This window comes from Microtus oregoni, unplaced genomic scaffold (genome assembly GCF_018167655.1).
Source record: "Microtus oregoni isolate MIOR12 unplaced genomic scaffold, Mior012 000032F_ref0000030, whole genome shotgun sequence".
In the NCBI taxonomy this organism is placed as follows: domain Eukaryota; kingdom Metazoa; phylum Chordata; class Mammalia; order Rodentia; family Cricetidae; genus Microtus; species Microtus oregoni.
In genome coordinates this window covers 23,925,707-23,947,556 of record NW_024543091.1, presented here as the reverse complement: position 1 = coordinate 23,947,556, position 21,850 = coordinate 23,925,707, and the positions used below count along the sequence as shown (strand labels likewise).

Below are 21,850 nucleotides of genomic sequence, written 5' to 3'. Positions count from 1 at the left end.
CAGCTCAAGATGCGGTTGCCTTTTATCAAAGTTGTGACTTTACGTGTCATTCTTTACTAGTGCCAGTGAGATGGCTCGGTGAGCAAATGCACTTGCCATCAAGCCTGATGATCTCAGTTTGACCTCTGGGGCCTGAATGGTGGAACTGTTATATGCCCATGCACACATACAATTAATGAATTAAAAATTTTAATTAAAAAAGTATCTACTAATGACACTACTCCATTTTTAGTGCAAGCACCTAGGACGCTGGTAAGATCTAAGAAAAGTCTTTGTGTGTGTTGTGAGTGTTGCATATGTGTGTGCTGTGTGTGTGTACAGATACACATGCACCTATGCGCACTGCTCAGAGGTTTACACTGAGTATCTTTCTCTGCGCCTCTCCACCTGCCTTTTTGAGGAACTTACTGATATGGCCAGACTGACTGCCAGTGAGCCTCAAGAGTCCTCTTCTATGTGCCTCCCCTCCTGTGGGGGTCACAGTTTTGTTCCCTTGCCTGTCTGTTGACAGGGGGACTGAGGATCCAAACTCAGGCCCTCAAATTCGTTCCTTGAGCACTCTAAGCATCTCCCCAATTAAGCAAAGGTCTCCCTTGCTTTCTTCCTTAAAAAACAAAATAAGACAAAATAATGCCCCCAACGTCTGCCTGGCTCCCCGAAGCATGAGTCCTCTAAGTTCCCCTCATACTTTTACAACCCACCCTTCCTTCAACAGCTACTAAAGCTTCCCATCCTCAGATCTACCTTTCCCAGAGTATGCTTAGCTGGAGTCTTAGTGTGACCTGTCTGAAATTTGTCCATGCTGCTGCAGGGACAGTTCAGTAACTTCCCTGCTGAGCCACACCCCACTGTCTGGATGTTCACCCCTTTACTTGCTAAAAGACTCATCACTTATTCCCAATTTGCGTCTTTTATGAATAAAACCACTGGGGAAAGTTGCTCACTAGTTTTGTGGGGCACACGCTTCATTTCTCCTGTGTAAATATCCAGGAGAGGAGTTGCTGGGTCATGCTCTCGGAAATGCCCTCGTGTTAGCTTGACCAACTCTACTCCTCTAAGCCTTCATCCATGGCCTTCTTCTCTGTGGTCGCCATGGGAGCAAGCCCCCCATGTCCCTGCGGTGCTGGATCCACTCAACTCTTCCATTCTGTAGCTAACCACTTTCTAGTGCATTCTATATTCACTACTGTAGTTATTGTTTATGAATATTTCTCTTTTTTTTGTCATCTCATCCATCCTGCTAAGATACATTTCATGAATGTAGAAAGCCTGTTTTACATATACTGATGTCACCCAAGCACTCACAATGACACCAAACACAGGTAAGAAATAAAGAGCTATGGAATAAGCTAACACCAGTTTAGATATCTAAGGCAGCCCCTAGAGAAGCCCATGTGGGGTCAGTTTGGGGATGGTACCACCAGGGAAGATAAGACTTCCAGCGTTTTGCTAGCTTGCTTTTTCTTTGAGATCAGACAGATCGGGTTCATTCAGGGTGGTCTGGCTACAGACAAAAGTCTCTTTCCTTACACAGAGATCTCTAGTTGGGCAAAACTGTTCTGCAAAGCGGCCTTTTCTTTTCAAGACAGTGTTTCACCCTATAGCTCAGGCTGACCCACAATCTTCCTGCTCCAGCCTCCCAAGGGCTGGACTAACAGGTATTCACCAGCCTCGAGCTTTTCTAATGGAGAAGGCAAGTAAAATTGCCCAGGTCCATATGTAGAAAGGTATCCTGAGGTACACAGGTCTAGCTTTATCTTTCTGTAATTCTCTGCATCTCTGTATGATGGCCCCAACTGACGGCCGGCTTTATTTTCTTAATCTAAGTTCTATTCTCATTACCCTTCCATTTCCCTTTTATCCTCGGGGAAAGCAAGAGCAGTTACTGCCAGGGCATTCTCACGTTTCCCACAGAAATGGCATAGGTGTTAATCTTGTATTTATGTTTGATGTGGGTAATGATGGCTGTGACTGGAGCCGTGGTTTATTAATATGCAGGGCTCTCACCTCATTAGTGGTGATGTATGTTTTGAAGTTAAGCTGCAGTGTTTGCTGGAATGTCGGATCTGGGCCCACACACATCCTCACCCGCTCACTTTCTTTGTCTTTACTCTCGGTCAGCACAGGCTGTGCTCACAGGGCGCTCACTTATGTCTGACAATGCAGACAGCTTTTCCACAGTAGTTAATCTTGGTAGGCATTTCAAACATTTTAAATAAGTATATCTTCATGTGATGTCATCACATCTGCTTTAACTTAGAAGAAGGAATTATGAAATCTTTTGACCCTATAACACAAAGCACAATAACTCTCTCTTTGGCTGGATTTAGTAATGGAGTATTCTTATTGATTGGATGGAGTGATTAATTCACAATTATAACAAAAATCTATAGGACTAACATTTGATTATTCACAAAGTTCTCTCCCATCTATCACCTCAAATATTAAATGCTAAACAAGAGAAACAGCTGACTGAGCAGCACCCTCGGTGGTCCTGCCTGGGCAGGAGTTGCTCAACTCCAAGTTCCACCATCCCCAGGTGACGCCATGTGCAGCCAAGCACACTCACAGGACCAAGCATCATGGGAGGAAGGCTGCGGCTGCTTCTTGTTTAGACTTCGCTCTGCTCTACAGTCTCACTTACTCGAGAAAGAGGCCCTGGATTTTACTTATCCATTTTTCTGTACTTAAACCCCAGAATGCCAAACCAAGCTATTTCTATGGGAGAAGTCTACTCTGGTATCAGGCAACCAAACATGTCTCCAGTTCCTCATCTTAGAAAATGTGCACTCCTGAGTATAAAGCAATGTCATTTTAATAATTCTCTGCTCTGTCTGGGGGGGAGCGGCCTTAGAAAACAATGATCAGAGGAGAACACAGGTTCTCAGTACTTAGACCGACACAAAGTGGGAAAGCTTGGATCACTCATTAGTGTTTTGTTCGTCTGCTTTTCGCTGGCTGTCTCCTCACACGCTTCGATCAGACTCCCCCAGCCTCCATAAAAGGACCCAGCTTTGATTTGACAATGTGACACATATTCAGATGTATTCCCATCATCAATCAGAGGAAGCAAAAATGAGTCTGTGTGCGTGCAAGAAGGAACAGCGGTGAGCGTATATACAGTACAAGTGTATAAACAACCATATTACCTACTTAATTGCCTTAGCTGAACTTAAAAGCTCTGATCTTTAATTGCCTGATTGAACTCATCTAAAAAGCTACAATTTTTTAATCAAGGAGAAAATTAAATAGCTTTTTGGTAAATAAAAAGGCATCTTTAATCTTATTTTTATGAATTCCAAGTTATTAAATATGGACAAAACATACTCAATTTAGACTAAGTTTCTCAGTACAGCCCTTTACAAAAGTCTCCAGGGCCCTGACTCCTTCCACTCTACATTCAGAAGGTAAAAGCCTCTGTGAATAGCTATGTAACTCCAAGGCCAAACATGTAAATCTATTATTACCACGGCACACTTTCTGAGAGCTGAGTGCCCCTTATTAGGGAATACACACACTCATTTGGTCTGCAATCCAGTCACCTTTCTAACTACGCAGACACACATTACTTCCCTGATTCGTGCTTCAAACTGAAGCCCCTGGGGACGGCTTGTGCAACCCATCCCACTGAGCTCACAGACACCCCCACAGTAGTATTTATAGTGGCTTTGCTCTGCGTGCTGAGTGGGCCAGAAAAACCTGAAGGAGGACTCATGATTCTCTTTGGAAACCTCTGTATCGGCAATCAGCCAAGTCACCACAACTGTTTCCCACAACATACCAAAGCTCCTTTCTGAGGCCCTGTTGCAAACAGCAAGAGAAGACGTGTACACCGGTCTCCAAGCGCTCTGGTCAACTGTGCTTGCTCAATGACCACAGGAAGATTGTCCTGGTGATCTGACCCTAGGCTTTCAGATCCCCATAAATCCATCTGAGACACATCTAATGACATATCTCAACAGACACATCTGACTGTCGCTCACAAATGGAAGGAGACTAAAGCAAACAACTTAGAAACAGGGATTCTAGAGGTACAGCCCCTCGTCAGCATGATTTGCCACTTAAAAGGAGCGGGGGAAAGAAAAGGTGCTTTGGACTATCCGAGGCACACTTCCTACCCACCAGAGTTCCAGAGAGTTCCAGCTGGAGAGAATTCACTAGTCCAGAATGACCCTGTCTGCCCAGAGTACAGAACAATGCTAAGTTTCAGTTTCTAACAACACTCCCCTTTCCAAAGCACAGTCCTTTTAATGAAGACTTTGCTATTGAGCACGGATGCCTTCCCTTAGATCCCATGCCAAATGAACAGCAGATGTCTGGAAAAGGCAAGCAAACGGGCCCTGGCTATGATGGCTCTGTGGCGCTGCACAGGGGCAGAAGCACAGGAAGGGAAGGCGGCCCCTGCCGACCAGGTTAGAAAACCCCTTTCTTTAGCTCACCACTCAGCAGATGCGTTCACATACTGATACCTAGGAGAGTGATACTAAGGCTCCTCCTGTAACACGACACAGACCAGACCCTTCTCTCCCATGTCACCAGAACAAGTGACCGTTTCTCATTCTATCATTAGGTCCTTGCCTAAAGTTTCATTTCCAGGGAACAGGAAGCAGTCTCTTCAGGAAGACGCCTGACGTTCTGTAAGGACTGGGGAAGGGGAGGGCCGGACCCAGTTAAGTAACACAGAGTCCGCTGTTTTCAAACAGTACAAAATGTGCTTTACATGCTTGATAAATGTGCTGCACAAAAATTTAATTCCCTAGTTAGTCCGGGGCGGGGGGGGAGGCAGAAAAGATGGAAATAAGAGGATGAAAATAAGGAAGCAACATTTACAAACAATCACGTTTTTTATGGTCATATCAGTTGGCTGAAATGGTGTTGCTTTTTTCCTACCTTTAACCAAGGAAATTGCAGAGACTCCCCCATCCCCACATTAAGTTCACATGTAAAACCCAGAACATACCTCTGTGTAAAATCTTTAAACTCCACAAATACGTAAGGCCTTTAACAACCTAAAATTATGAAAAAGAAAACAGTACAGTTACGGGTGTTACAGGAGATATTCCACAGTTAAACAAACAAAGCACACATTTTCCTTTAAACCACTGTCAGACTGAACTTCCCTGTCCGTATGCTCTCGGGGTACCAACTGCAGAGCACCATGGTCCTTGCTAGTGAGCTCACTGCTCTCCAAAGACTGGGTGTGTCAAAGAGAAGAGGTGAGCACTGTCGTGAAACAACCCGGTGGCGCACGCCTTTAATCCCAGCACTCGGGAGGCAGAGGCAGGTGGATCTCTGTGAGTTCGAGGCCAGCCTGGTCTATAAGAGCTAGTGTCAGGACAGGCTCCAAAGCTACAGAGAAACCCTGTCTCGGAAAAACTAAAAAAAAAAAAAAAGAAACAACCCGGAAGGTCACATGCTAAACCCTCAGGGGTGGGCAGGTTAGGAGAGGGACAGAAAGAGGAATAAGGACTTTTAACACAATTTTCCAGTATTTCCGAGCATGTGTGTGGTTTTTCACAGTTCTCTGTGAAACTGCCCTGGCTGCCCTAGAACTTGCTCTGTAGACCAGGCTGGCCTCGAACCCACAGAGATCCACCTGCCTCTGCCTCCTATGTGCTAGGATTAAAGGCATGAACTACAACATTTGGCCTCTGAGTGGTTTTTTAAAAAATGACTTTATTTATTATTATTTTATGTATGTGAGTGTTTGCCTGCATAAATGTATGTTCACATGTGTGGGCTTGGTGGTCATGGAGGTCAGAGGAAGGCATCGTATGCCCAGAACTGGAGTTTCAGATAGTTGTGAGCTGTCACATGGGAACTGTGAACTAAACCTGGGTCCATAAGGGCAAGCGCTTTTGAGCTGCTGAGCCGTCTCTCCAATCCTGGGTGATTTTAAAAGTCATGCTATTATTTATGATGAAGGAAAACTTTTTACTTTTACTTTTTGGTAGTGCTGGAGAGTAGGCCAAGGGCCCGCGTGTGCTCAGCGGTGCTGTACCAAGGAACTACATCTAGCGCAAGAATATTTTAAGAAACTGACTCATGAAAGGAAGCAGCTAAAACAGAAATCACCTTTCCCAACAGCAGCTAGGAAAGCCTGATCAGGATCCCAGCCCTTAAATGGCAAACTTAGCTGATGTGAAGAAAAGAGAAGAAAGCAATGGCCCAAGCTAAAGATACATTTCAGCCAGATGTGTCAAATTTCACCGGACAACTTTGGCCTAGGCTCTGTGGGAACTCCTGAAATGATTTTCTTAACTTCTCTGCAATTTTAAAATAAAATAAAAATGAAAATCATTTTAAGAAGGTCTGTAATACTGCAGCAGGGAAGGATGGAAGGCACCGAGGTGACCGCAGCAGGCACGCTTGCTGGACAAAGCATGCATGTGGAGGGCATACACAGACAGCACGGGGCACAGGCCAGACAGGAAATGGGTAGATGCCACTGCATAAATGCCACCCGATTAGCCTCTTTCGCTGCCAGGGTTAGAGTGGGCCAAATGAAATTCTGAACAAGACATGAACTATACAGGCTGCAATTACTACCTTCTATGTGGGAAATTTAATCAGGAATTGCCATAAGGATCTTTCAATCTTGAGCTGAGTATGTGGCTCATTGACAAAAGGTTTGGCTAGCAAACAGGAGGCCCTAAGTGCAGACCCTAGTACCACTAAACAAATAAATAAATCTTCCAAATTTATATAAAAGTAGTTGTTATATGAAATGCATGTTTTATTCATAGCACATGAATAGAAACTTACATTTTCAAAGTTTACTATTCATAACTGGATTTAAAAGAAAACAGTGATCATACTGCTGTTACTCAAAATGTACTTACAGGTATAAAAAGCGCTAATACAGAAATTTCTGGATGAGACAGGACAATGTAAGAAAACCTACCTTGGTGAGAAGTAACTAAGCGGTTTATGGACCTCAAACACGGCTTTAGAAAAGGAGGTTAGGGCTCTGTGTGCAAAGGTTTTGGTTGACAAAAATGACTAACAGCAACAGTAAACAGCAGAAATACAAACTGAGCAAATTTCCAGATGTTAAAGATCTAGGAAGTCAACTCCCTGTCCGTTAATGCTGGAAGAGGCCAGACTATTGCGCCTCTCTCAGAGTAGAAGGTACCAGTGGTGGTGGTGGGGATCAGCTGGCTGACACAGTGAGCAAGTCCATTCCATGTTTATATGTTCTAAGAGAACAGAATGCATTTTTTAAAAAAATTTTGGGACAGGGTTTCTCTATGTAACCCTACCTGTCCTGGAATTCACTCTGTAGACCAGGCTGGCCTCAAACTCACAGAGTTCTGACTGTCTCTGCCTATAAATACATATATATGTTATGATAATAAAATTAGAATATGAATCTAACATAAAAGCATAAATGATGATAGTTTTATCAATGGAAATAAGACAAATTATTTAAATGTTTATAAAAGACATCAGCAATGAAAACAGCTTCTCCTTGAGTAGCGGGAGGAGGCCCCAATGGTTAGTGTGGGTATGAGTAAGTGGTGTTCAACTTCCTGACTCAGAAGCTCAGCTGTGTCCTATGAGACTTCCCTGTTACAGGATGTGTGTCATTGACATTAGTGCAATAGCAAATGAGTGACGAGAAGACACACAGACAAGACACAATCTAACAGATTCAGACTGAAAGTAGTAAAAGAAATACAACACCAATTTTATAATATTGGATAAAATCATAATTTTGTTAGGGATTCAAAAAAGAGCCACTATTGCTCCAACTGTGAAAATAGGTGATATATTCCTTGAATGTGTGTAAGTATCCATTTATAAATGAGCAGAAAATCTGTCCACTAACTTGGAGTATCATTGGTATTCAGTAGGCTAGGCTGCACACAACCACCTAACAAAGCCTTGACACTAACAGTACTTAAATCTGCTGTCAATCATTCACCCCTTGACATGTCAAGTGCACGTCTTTTCAGGGACAACGTCAATCAACATTAACATTAGCATTCAAAATACAGCACAGTATGCCACTGCTTTAGACATAAGAGGGAAATAAATGGGGGGTAGTAGGCAAAGGCACCCTTCTTTGTAAGAATCCAGATCCAGTGGGCAGCAGGGCAGAAGCTGCAGAGCTGGGAGGCTAAGATCAGGTACTTCCTATGGATTTCTTCAAGGGAAAAACATTCTCTCTTCATATATCCTACATGAGAAAATTTGAGTCACATTGCTGGCAGGGTTCATCTGGCGATGACCTTCAGGTCTTTGGACCTGCCTTGCATGCTGGATTACTTGAACCAGGAAAATTAAGTCCATGTTGGGAGACATGAGAAGATTTCAGGCTGCACACAGTGGCACATGCCTGGAGTCCTGGGGAACTGAAGCTTGAGGAACAGCTGAGCCCAGGCGATCAACAGCAAGATGCCACTTGAAAAAAGAATTCTGAAGCAACTGTGTTTGTGTATGTTTCTCCACTATTCTTTCATTCTTCTTGACTATTCTCACTATTCTCTCTCCCCCGCTCCGCTTTAACCTTATTTTCCCTTTAATACCTTTTTCTCTCCCCCACCCCCGCCCCGCCTCTCAGAAAACAGAGTGAAGGAACAATGGGTCTGGAGACAGACCACCCTGCATCTAGGATAGCACTGGCCAGGGTGAGTTACTGAACTGTGCTAACCGTTTTGCTTAGTATTGGTGTGCTCAACCATCCTCATCTTAGAGCTGCTCAGGTGACGAACTCGTACATAAGTAGACCACAGAGACTGGCACTTTAAGACGCACACAGACCCATCGGATTCTGTTGCTGGACTGGACAGAGCTGAGACTATTTGCATGTGCTTTCTTGCCCTGGCTGAGGAATTCAAAGGAAAGAAACTGATGCCACCTTTAAAACACTCAGGAAAAGCAGTCAGGGAAATGGGAACCAAAACAAGCTATGTGTATGCGCATTTTTCAAGCCACGAGGGCCAACCCATCAGGGTGATAGCTGCATTTGGACTGCTAAGATCCTCGTGGCATCAGACGCTACCCCGGGACAGAGTGGAAAAGAATCATCATCTCTGGGGTCTATCCAGAGCCCCCTGCCACACACACACACACACACACACACACCACGTTGAGGGCACTATACAAGTGTAGGATCCACAGAGTTTATGAAGGCTATCAGAAGAGCAACGTGGTCCAAAGTGTTTCTTCTACTCCTACCGCCAAAGCTCTCTGCAGCACTGCAAATGCGGAGGAAGGAGCCTTGTTTTGTAAGAGACGGCTCCTGATTCCAAACCACCAACTCTGCCTGAACCGGTACTAATGTTAATGCTTCTTGCTAAAGTATTTTGCAAAATTTTCAATCACCCAAAAGCAAGCAAGCCCTGTACTTAAAGCTGGCAGCTTTTCTGCTGACTCTTCACTTCACAACCTGGGTGGATCAGAAAGCCCAGTGGCCTGGTTTGTGCTCTACACGGGAGAGAGGCAAGACTGATGAGGCCGGGGAAGAACATGCTTCTTTACTGAACAAGGTGAGTTTCTATTTTCCCAAGTTCAAGAGATGATGGGAACACGGGACATGCAGACTCCCCTGCTTTCCAGCCGTTCCCTCGTCTCTTCCTGCCCTTTATTATACGAGTTGCTATACTCTAGAGCCAAGAACTGCCAAAAGCCGCAAAGCCGTCGTTCCCCTCGGAGATTAGAAGAGGAAAGGAAACATTTTTATCTTCATCTAAAACACTGATTTCAGCACGGAGACGGCATCCTGAATAATCCGCCTCATGTGCAGATTAGAAGCTGCTCGGCAGAGGCAGCATCAGAAAGGAGAGTGCTCATCACCCTGGGCAGTTCACACCAATAATTAGAAAGAAAAGAGGAAAGCTGTGAATTACAATGAACTGCGCCTGAGTAAGTGTCCATGTTGGATTAAAGAATCTGAGTTGTCAGTTTGATGTATAATGAATGTGAAAATAAGCCATTTAATTAAATGGTACATGATATAATCACTTTGTTCTGCATTAAACCACTTAATTTAACAGAGCGTCTTTACTTTAGCAATTGTTTACGATTACAGCACCCAGTGACTCTTCTTAGACATGGTTAGCTTACATTATTCCAAATCTCAAATCTGGAACTTACAAAATAATTCCAGTTTAGATGATATGATATAATTTGTCTATTTATTAGTGAGTAAAGAAGACAGGAAAACGTCTCATCACAAAGGGCCCAGAATCCGAGGTAAAGTCTCTAAAAGATAAGATAAAGACTAAACCCAATAGCATAAGAAGACTACAAAACCATCTAATAACAAAGATATTTCTTTCACAGGCTGCTTTCACTCACTTAAATTCTTTACAAATCCTATGTCTATAACTACAAATGTCCCCTGTAACAGTTTTCTCTTTGATGAAATTAGAAACCTGGGCACCAAGGTCTCTGCAATCAGAGAAAGAGGAAAAGACAGAAACAATGGGCGGTAAGAAGGTCCCAACAGTCAGCTGAGACAGACAGAAAAGGGACACATCTGAGGACAGAAGAGTGGACTTGACAGGAAGGACTGAATCATCAAATCTCTAACACTGAAGCCAGTATACTTACTGCCACTGCAATTCTCCCGAGGACATGCTCTGGAATTTTCCTATATACATCCAAGGATCCCCCTGTGGAGACAAACATCCGTGTTACTGCAATCCAACCACCGCGCCGTGCACTGGCCTCTCCTGCGTGCTTGCCTCGTGAGAATGCAGTTTCCACGTTCGTATGACACACACCAGATATGGGAGCAAAGTGGGTTTTAGTTCTACTTTTATGATGACATAACTGTTCTTCTAGAAGAACATGGCCAGCTATTTCCCTTTAAAAATCCACAGTCATTAAAACGGAAGGAAACTAGAGGAGGCTAGAATCCGCCCTTAATGAAAATGCAGATGTAAACAAAGCTGCCAAAAGGGACCCGATGGTCACACTTGACGCGCTTCACGTACCAGCTTTTCACATGGAACCTGGAGCCCTTATTTTAGAATTTCCACACTTACCAAACAAACGCGGGTGGGTACGCATTTCAGAATACACACAAAGACTGGCAAAGCCAGAGCACAATGCTGTTTTCTCAGAGACGTTACTCAGGACATTAGGTAGCATGAACAGTAACTAATCAACCCCTGGCTCCTTGACAGCCATGAAAAACAATGAGGCAAAAACGAAACTAATCTCTTCAAGTTCTAACTTGTTTCATTTTAAGCTCGCTTATCTATCTATCTATCTATCTATCTATCTATCTATCTATCTATCTATCTATCCGGTGTATGCATGGGATGTGTGCCCACCTGTGGAGGTCAGAGGTCAACTTCTGAGAGCTTATTTTCTCCTCCCACCGTGTGGTGCTGGGGCTGAGTTGAGGTCAATGGGCTTGGCTTGCAGGGGACCTGACCGGCAGCACCGTCTCACGGATTCTCTATTTATTTTTACTAAACTGCGACTCACTGCTATACTGCTTTATCTGTCAGCTTCAACTTGTGCTAAATCACCTTTGACATTCTCCAAAACTGAAAAACCACTAGACGGATTCGTCCTGCTGCGCTTCCCGTGCTCTGAGAGATGTCGGCAGAGAAATAAATGACACAGCAGAGCCCTCAGAAGCAGGAGACCGGCCAACTAGATGAGTGCTCTGAGGTTCAGTCCTTGTTGATTTTCTGTTTGTATGCTTCTGACTTGAGACAGCGTCTCACTATGCAGTCCTGGCGGATCGGGAACTCACTCTGTAGACCAGGCTGGCCTTACAGTCAGAACTTCACCTGCCTCTGCCCTCCAATCAGCGTGTACCACCATGCCTGGCTAGTCATCCTTAGACTGAAAATGGCAGAGGATTTGGTTCTAATTCTTACCCAGCTTCATGATAGTTTCTATTCTACAGATCTAGCCAAAAAGGGCAATTCGGACTTTACGCCACCTGCAGCAACAGTATCATCACTGTGCCCGAAATCACCAAAGTCCCGAAATCACCACAGTCCAAGAGTCACCACAGTCCCGGAGTCACCACAGTCCCGGAGTCACCACAGTCTGGGAATCACCACAGTCTGGGAATCACCACAGTCCTGCATTCACCACAGACCCGGAGTCACCACAGTCCCGGAGTCACCACAGACCCGAAATCACCACAGTCCCGAAATCACCACAGTCCCGGGGTCACCACAGTCCCGGAATCACCACAGTCTGGGAGTCACCACAGTCCCGGAGTCACCACAGACCCGGAGTCACCACAGTCCCGAAATCACCACAGTCCCGAAATCACCACAGTCCCGGGGTCACCACAGTCCCGGGGTCACCACAGTCCCGGGGTCACCACAGTCCCGGAGTCACCACAGTCCCGGAGTCACCACAGTCCCGGAGTCACCACAGTCCCAAAGTCACCACAGTCCCGGAATCACCACAGTCCTGAAATCACCACAGTCCCGGAGTCACCACAGTCTGGGAATCACCACAGTCCCGGAGTCACCACAGTCCCGGAGTCACCACAGTCCCGGAGTCACCACAGTCCCGGGGTCACCACAGTCCTGCATTCACCACAGTCCTGCATTCACCACAGACCCGGAGTCACCACAGTCCCGAAATCACCACAGTCCCGGAGTCACCACAGTCCCGAAATCACCACAGTCCCGGAGTCACCACAGTCCTGGAGTCACCACAGTCCCGGAGTCACCACAGTCCTGCATTCACCACAGACCCGGAGTCACCACAGTCCCGGAATCACCACAGTCCTGGAGTCACCACAGTCCCGAAATCACCACAGTCCCAGAATCACTACCGTCCTGGATTCACCAGTCACTGTGCAATTCCTGAGTCAGCTGTTCTGAGAGCCCAACTGGTGGGGAAGTATGAGCAGGAACGGCGATAATGGTCGTCTCAACAACATGACTTACATATTCTGCAGGGAGGAGTACTTCACTCCTAACAATATGATGAGAACTAAGCTAATAACACATAATATCCCCTCAAGAGTCAAACTGAGATGCAGTCTTTCATGGCTATGAACAGGGTACCCAGGATATTTGGGAAGTAACTTTTTTTTTTCTGTCAAGGCTAAAATTTCGTATTTATGTGACTACTGATGACTTAAAAAAACACCTAGTAAGGTTTGAAATGAAAGATGTCACTCTTCCGAAATGCAGTTAAAGACATGTTCTGTGCAAATAGGCTATTAAGTGTGCCACATTCCCTAAAGCTACCATTTTGTTCCAAACGGTCCACGTACCACAGAGCTACAGCTTCCTGCGTATGATGAAAGCAGGTGTAGGAAAATGATCACTCCGCGAGGTAACTTCTGCTCGCTGCTCCCGGGCTCTGAGCACAAGCTGACTAGCCGGGGTATAACTAACTTTGTGCCGTGCCTCTCGGTGCTACTGGGGCGAGGCGAACAAACCAAACAAGACACTCATGCGATGAGCGGAAACATCCTTATTTACTAAAACAACATTTTTATTCTAGATGCACTAAAAGTGAAAGCAGCTGTGCGCCCACTGATTTTTCAGGTAAATTGGTAGGGGCACGGATGAGTAAGCTCAAGATGAAAAGCTTCACGCGTGGGATCGGGGAAAATGACAACAGCAGCTTACTAGAGCAGCTCCTTGGGAAGCCAATGGACTCAACACTCACATGCACCAACAGGGAGGGGATTTAGTTCTACACGAGTTACAGAAGAGGCTGGAAGGAGCACAGACAGCGGACTCACCAAGCTCAACTGGAAGTCAAAGGTGACACAGCAACCATTATCAACAGAGTAAGGAAAGAGGAATCTCACTGGCACTCGGAAACACCCCTGTAGTGCTCAGCCGCCCACGTGGACAGGTCTTCGTGTAGCTGGCTCTGCGTTGTCGCTGTGCCCCACCCCACCCACGCTCACAGAGGTAAACTAGGAAGTGAAAATGCCACTGTTAGATGCACTGGGTCAAGATGGCCTGAGATTCCATGAGATTCCTTCCAGTGGGCACCCTCTCTGCAGGCTCTCCAGCAGAGAGTCTGGTAGTGAGCACCCTCTCTGCAGGCTCACGGGCAGAGGGTCTGGTAGTGGACACCCTCTCTGCAGGCTCTCCGGCAGAGGGTCTGGTAGTGGACACCCTCTCTGCAGGCTCTCCGGCAGAGGGTCTGGTAGTGGACACCCTCTCTGCAGGCTCTCCAGCAGAGGGTCTGGTAGTGAGCACCCTCTCTGCAGGCTCACGGGCAGAGGGTCTGGTAGTGGACACCCTCTCTGCAGGCTCTCCGGCAGAGGGTCTGGTAGTGGACACCCTCTCTGCAGGCTCTCCGGCAGAGGGTCTGGTAGTGGACACCCTCTCTGCAGGCTCTCCGGCAGAGGGTCTGGTAGTGGACACCCTCTCTGCAGACTCTCCGGCAGAGGGTTTGGTGAGTTCTCACTTGCTCTCACGCTGGTTCTATTCTCTACACTGCTCCAGAAGGCAACTCTGACTCAGCACAGCAGAGATGTGAGGGCCAGGAGTGCTAATGGTGAAGACGTGAGGGCCAGGAGTGCTAATGGTGAAGATGTGAGGGCCAGGAGTGCTAATGGTGAAGACGTGAGGGCCAGGAGTGCTAATGGTGAAGATGTGAGGGCCAGGAGTGCTAAAGGTGAAGCCGCCAACCTCATTTGACTTTACTTGCAACTGAGTCCCATAAATGCCAATGTGACAACCACACTCACGGGTCAGCAGATGGCAGAGCTCACAGCAGACCCGAGCAAGCCTCTGAACATCACCAAACAAACCCACTCCCCTCTGTCCCAACAACACATGGCAGTGGGGTCAGATGTTTAGGTGAGTCTTACCTCTCCACAGTGTGGTACGATGACACACACTGACAGTTTCGTGTGGCCTGAGATTTGTTATTCAAGACTGTTTTTTGACTGAACTGGGACCTGGGATCTCAGACACTGACGCAAAGACTCCTCCACTGAGCTACAGGTCCAGGTCTTACTTTAGGCAAGCCCTTTTGGTTCCAGCATTGGAACTTTTAGCTCCTTATTCAGGTCACAGGCTTGCTCCCTGTGAGTGTCACCTCTGTTTTCCCTGGCCACCCCCCGCCCAACACAACCACCTACTGTACTGCATGCCACCGCCCACATGGTAAGCCAGAGGAGGACGGCTCTAACAGCAAAAACAAAAATATATATTGGGAGCGTGGGGGTCATGGAGCAGGATAGAAGGGGAGAGGGGAGGAAGGGAAGGGAGTGGAGAAAAATGTATAGCTCAAATAAAAGACAATTTAAAAAATTAATACAAGGTCTCTTTTAAGTTTTTCCTGGCTGAAAATATAAAAGCCCTTTCCTTCTTTGTAATGTAGGCTTTTTGGGGGGAGGGGAGCACAATTTATTCCCATGGTGATAACTCAAACATGTCTATACTCTGAGATCTTCCAGGAGGACATTTCTGAGTTGATTTTGTTTTGACTGAGTATAAAAATAGGTTACAATCTTCTCTTAAAAAACTTCCCAATGCCTTCCTAATAAATTCAGCCTCCACCCTAAACTCCTTGCTAGAGCCTCTGAGGCCCACGAGGTCTTGCTTGGTCTATGCTATGACCATTCAGGACTCCTGGCCAGCCTCTGGTCCTCACAACTTCACTCTGGCTACCACGGTGGTCTTGTGTTCATCTGGGAGTACTAACACGTGCTACTCTCTCTGCTGGTAAGAGCATCCCAGCGGTGAGCCTTGACTAGCTCAGTAGGGCCCTGTTCATTGTCACTTCTGTCTCTGATGCCCACTCGGCACCTGTGTGCACTATTAGCCCGCCCATCCTGCCTTATTCTCTCACAGTTTATTCCTTCCTGAGAATGTACTGTATGTCCTAGAATACACCCTGCAAGGACAAGGTCACACTAGAATACATGTCCTGTGAGGACAAGGACTCAGTCTTGGTCACTGTGGAGTCCACAGGTTTACAATGGTATCTGAAAGAAAATGCTTAGTAAATATTGCATATAAATCACATCATGAGATAAAAATAAACCAGAGAGGAAGATGTCAAGAAACTGGACTGCACAGGAGGGAATGAAAGCTGGAGGGTGATACACAGAGTGATGACTGTGTGTGTGTGCTTTGTGTTGTACATGACCAGAAGACTATATGCTAACCTTCAAATCACCCTATTATACAGCCATGATTAGAAACCTTTCTGCCCAAAACAGACTATTAATGCTTAGAAATGACATGAACAGAACAGGAACTTGTGAGGTTAAATGTACAGTAACTGAAAGACACAGGACCAATAGCATGAGATGGCATATGAGAAACGCAATATAGGGCGAGCATCTCTACCCGCTGAGCCGTCTTGATGGCTGGGGATGCTTCCACTCTTGGTCACTTGTGAGCAACACGGCTGCTGTCACACTGCAGCAGGCTACTGGGTTTGTATGCTAGTCAGTTCTCCTGGGCTTCTGTAGCGGTCGACTTGCTAGGTCCCGTGATAACTCTGTTTAACTTGTAGGGAAATGCCACGCTGTTCTAGTCTATTTTACACCATTTCAGATTAACACAAATGTTGTCTGAGGATTCCTCCTTCCCTATGCCTTTGCCGATACTTATTATCATGTGGTTGATTTTGTTTTGTATGTATGCACAGTCTCAGATGTGAACATGTACTTAGTTTTGATTTAGGTTTCCTTAACAACCACTGTTGTAGATATCTCATGTGGCTGTTGACCATTGTACATCTTTCTTTAAGAAATTCACATTCAAATCCATTGTTTTAAAGCAAGTGACTTGTGTTTTTATTGTTGAGTTGCAATGTTTTTTTAGTAATTACAAGTAACTGCAAATGATCTGACCACTGACAGACTAGAACAGCTAAAAGTTCAAAACTTAGGAGTTGCCACAGGATCTGATAACTTTGCTACCATCAGGCCTGATGACCTGAATGTGATCCCCGGGACCCAGAAGGTGGAAGGGGAGAGTCAGCTTTGATCTCCAAGAGCAAGCAGAAACACACAAGCATATTGTGTGTGCATGCATTCACACACACAGACATGTGATAAAAATACTTTTTATATGTAAAAAGTGGAAATATCCTAAGTGACTATCAATTAAAGAAAAACCAATGCTGTATAGCCACTCAATGAAATACTCCTCAGCCGTGAAAAGGGATGGTGGATTGCTGCAGCCACTGTTATGGATGAACTTGGAAACGATATACTAAGCAAGAGACGCCAGGCACCAAGGCTGCAGACTACAGGATCCTGGTGACAAACAATGTGCAGTATCCAGAACAGGCACATCCACAGGGGAAGGAAGGAGACCCACGATTGCCGGGGGCGGGGGGATGGAAGGGATGAGATGAACAACTTATGTTGGCTGGGGATTTCTCTTTAGAATGTTTTGAAATTAGAGAATAATAAGTTGTAGGTTTCAAAAAGGTGAATTTTATGGCATATGAATAATAAATAAAAAGTGTTTTGTTTTGTTTTGCTTTTTGAGACAAGATTTCTCTGTGTGGCCATGGCTGTCCTGGAACTCACTCTGTAGACCAGGCTGGCCTCAAACTCAGAGATCCACCTGATTCTGCCTCCTGAGTGCTAGGATTAAAGGCGTGAGTCACCAATACCCGGCAAATAAAAAGTATTTTAATGTAGCAGACCTCAAATGGTGAAAGTTCAAAGAGTGGTCTGTACTGGGATTATGAACCAATGCTTCTAATCAATGTGTCCATCCACACTACCTATGTGGTTATATGATTTGGTATCATACCAAGGATACCCACAAGAGTGCTTGTGTGTTTGTGTACACCTGAGCGAGTACCTGTGTGCATCTGTGTATATGTGGGTGTGTATGTATGTGTATGTATGGTGTGCATGTGTGTATGTGTGGGGCATTGTGTGTTTACCTAAAGAAGTAGGAAAGTGTGCCTGTGTATGTATATGTGCTATGTGGGGGGGAGTATATGTGTGTGGTGTGTTATGTGCAGTGTTTGTACCTGCGTGTGTGTATGTGGTGTATATGTGCAGTGTGGATGGTATGCATACCTAACAAGACAGAAAGGTACAATCATTTGTGTGTATTTGTGGTATATATGTCATGTGTGTAGTGTGGTGTATATGTGTGGTAAATGTGTATGCATGGTGTATGTGTGTGGTGTGTGAACCTAAAGAAGAAGATAGGTGAACGCAATTGCTCATGTGTGTATATGTTTGCATGTGTAGCTTGTATATGTATGTATGTACAGTGTTTATCTGTGGGTATGTGTGGTGTGTATATGTGTGGCATGTATGTATATGTGTGTGTATGCAGTGTGTTTGTTTGTATATGTAGTATATTTGGGTGTATATGGTCTGCCTATGTATGGTATGTGAACCTAGGAAGTAGAAGGGCATGTAGGTTGCATTTTAACAGAGGCTAGAAACTTAAAAACTGACCTTGGAAAAGGTGAAAATGTGTCCAGATTTAACGTGGATAGCCAATAATAATGACAGCACTTCTGTGACAGGATTCCCAGAAGTCTGTACTCTGTCACAATATTCAGATCAAGGAAGAGCTACCGATAGCAGTGAACAGAGAGCAGGGAGGGCAGGACTGAAGTCCAAAGAGAGCCAAATGCATCTCGGCTAAACAGCTGTGTTGAAAAACAATTTCTTGTCTAGCAATTAAGAACCTATTTCTTTCTGAAAGACACAGGACATTGGGTTAATAGATTTCTTTAGAAGAAAATCTGTTTTGGCGACTGAAACATTAAAAGAACAGAACATCTGTTCCCCGGCAAAGGCATGCTGCACAGAAGCAGCGAGGACCACGTGTCGACTGGACCTGCGTGTCGTCTGTTTTTAGTAAAAGGAAACCAACTTGCAGTCTTGAAATTACAACCAAGCTACAAATATTTAACACCAGGAACCTTTTTACAGGAAGGGACTTGCTAGTGTAAAGAAAACAATAATTAACACACTTCAATCATCCTAAAATTTACTTGACGTCTATATCAAAACCAAGTTTAAGGCAACTGATTCCAAATGCCATTTTGAATATAGTTTAAAGGGAGAACTTACCATCCATGAATTCTGTACAAATTGAAATCCTGTTTTCTACAAAAAATGCCCCGTAAAATCCTATGATATATGATGAGTCACACTGCAACAAAAACAAGACAAAAGTGGTTTAAAACCTGGAGCTGACACATAAACATGTTTATAGATAAAAGTGACCAAGAAAAAAAATTACCTTATAAAGAATTTCCAACTCAGACATGATCTGCTTCTGCAGCTCCAGTGTAATGTCTAACAGAATAACCTGAGTATAGACAGACAGCAGTATCAGCACCAGAGTGATGTCTACAGAATACCCTGAGTACAGACACACGGCAGCATCAGCACCAGAGTGATGTCTACAGAATAACCTGAGCACAAACAGATAGCAGTATCAGCACCAGTGTGATGTCTACAGAATAACCTGAGTACAGACAGACCACAGCAGCATTAGCACCAGAGTGATGTCTACAGAATACCCTGAGTACAGACACACGGCAGCATCAGATACATGGCAGCATCAGCACCAGTGTGATGTCTACAAAATACCCTGAGTACAGACACACGGCAGCATCACAGACACACGGCAGCATCAGCACATGTCCACCTTTATTTACACAGCATGCGAAACACAAAACCTAAAGAAATGTGGTAGTTTATTTATGTAATACCCCTCCCACTCCCAATTATAGTTCCCAGCACCAAGACACTGTCTCTCTATCTGCCTAAGCCTTTGTATAGGAGGAGGCGTACAGAAGTGATTGATGGTACCCTGGAAGAAACCAGGTCTCAGAGGTCAGCATTAATGGCTTTAAAAGTCAGTTAAGTTATAACACTCAATTTATGTGCCCTATTTTAGCCACACTGGCTATTTTCAGAAGAAGATCATTAAAAGAGAAGAGCCCTGTGAGCCACAGACTCAAAGATTAGCAGAGGGGTGGTAAATAAAATAACATTTTAAAATGGGATTTTTAGAAATAAAAAAAAAATGGGAGTTAAAAAGTCCTGCAACCTTACTTCCTCCCATGTGGGTAATGTTTCTTTACAAATGCTGACAGTTGAGAGCTGGACAGGGTCACAGGTCATCTGACTCCCACGATTTGCCAGGGCCCCCTGAAGTGTTGTGGTTTTCCTTAAGTATCAGCCACTACTATGGATTTTATGACACAGAAATATCCATGTGTGTGGACCTAAACTTGCCTAGGAGATGTCTAGTTTACTCAGACTCTCCTCATTCCTTAGCAGGTGTGTGCACTGGGGCTGGAGCTCAGCCTTCTCACAGATGCTGGTCGAGTGCTCCACCACAGAGCCACACCCCAGCTCAACCACCATCTCCTGTTAATATGCACATTGTATATATTCTTAGTGCGGACACCCATTTAAGTAAGAAAGAAAGGTGTGCGGAGTGGGGTGAGGGTGGGCTCTGCCTTTTCTACCAACACAGACCACTAGCCAACACTGTGAAATTAATCCCAATCTACGGAGACCTTTTCTCTTCCTCGATTGGGAGCCTTTCATGAGTTTCCATCACCTGGAAGTAAGATGTAACTCCATAGCACCAGGAGGTTATGTCTCAAGCGAACCCCTTCCCTCACTCTTCCTACACAGCTGCCTTCCTGCCACCCACACCGCCTTACCAGTGTTTCCTCTCTCCACTCCAGTCACTGATTACAAAAGCTAGTTTGACCTTTTAGAGCCAGCTTGAATGCCTCACCACCTCCACACACCCACCTCAAAGCCCTTCATCAGAACTCATCTCTGGCTTGACCCTTCCTCATCTTTACCGCAATCGGCTTCAATGCCCCAGACGTCTAAAAGCTTCCAGCGCAGGGTGCCATATGCTTCAAGGGCAAGGGGGGGTCTGAGTGTTCTTTATTCCTCAGTGCCCAGCACCAGGGTTCACAGTATCACCCGGTCACTGAGAAAGGGCCTTAATTAAAGTGTTCCTCAAGGACAGTCCTCCAGATGTGCTGTTATTAGACACGAGGGGACTGGATCATGTGATGTCTGCAACTAAACCAAAAACCAAAGATGCGGACATCAAAGTGCCGCACTGACCAAGACTGGGGTGGGGACTATTGTATTCGTGGAGCTGGTCCACTGCTCTAATCGGTTTGGAGCTCTCTTCCATGACCCCAAAAAGCGAATCAGGTCATTTTGCAAATTTGAGAAGGGAAGTCATCTCCATGCCCCCACAGAGCACATCGAGGTTCTGTTTTCCAGGAGTCTGGTACTTGGTGAAAGGTTAACTCCCTCCCCTGGCATCCTTGCCAGTGAGCTTCAAAACTGCTAAAAATGAACCGGCCAGTCCTTCCTCTGAAGGCAGTGAGGAAAGCAGTGACTGGATTTTCCCTTTGAACTCTGAGGCCACTGTGGACCGCCTGAGTCTTCACTCCTCAAGCTGAGCCAAGTGCTTTCTGACTGAAGAGGAGGAGCTGGAAGAAGCTCCTAGAGAAAGGCTTCAGCCTGCACGGAGGTACCTGCCTGCCTTCCCACCGCTCTCCCTCTGCTAACACCTCCAGGACACACGAGGATGCGCTGTCAAGTTAAATACAAGCAGTCAACTGACTGAATTATAATTTACTCTGTGCTCAATTTAAATTAGTGTGAGACTATTAAAATATACAGTATAAATACGGCAATTCATCACGAGCTGTCATGGATGACTTCATTTATTTGCTGGAGTGGCATGCGCTCCACTAAAGACAGGGAGAACAAAATCACAGGTCAAATTAGGCCGCTATTCTGTTTTAATTCACTTATTTAATCTGTGGCGACATAATTGTCTTTTACAGTATGTACAACTCAGAAAGGAAATTTGGGAGGATTACAGCCAGGATACAAATGATTAATCAAATGGTCCATTTAAATGCTGTTTTAAAGGCTGCAGAAACC

General features: G+C 45.2%; 1 protein-coding gene across 3 annotated transcripts in view; it reads right to left on the bottom strand.

The window, feature by feature from the left end:
* Map2k5 (mitogen-activated protein kinase kinase 5) overlaps window positions 1-21,850 on the bottom strand; it is a 226,341-nt gene that overhangs the window by 120,406 nt on the left and 84,085 nt on the right. For all 3 annotated transcript variants that reach the window (XM_041679391.1, XM_041679392.1, XM_041679393.1), the window contains exons 10-13: window positions 19,152-19,220; window positions 18,980-19,061; window positions 10,561-10,622; window positions 4,961-5,009 (exon numbers count right to left, since the gene is read on the bottom strand). In XM_041679391.1, coding sequence (XP_041535325.1) covers window positions 4,961-5,009; window positions 10,561-10,622; window positions 18,980-19,061; window positions 19,152-19,220 — 262 coding nt within the window. The remainder of the gene's footprint in view (window positions 1-4,960; window positions 5,010-10,560; window positions 10,623-18,979; window positions 19,062-19,151; window positions 19,221-21,850) is intronic.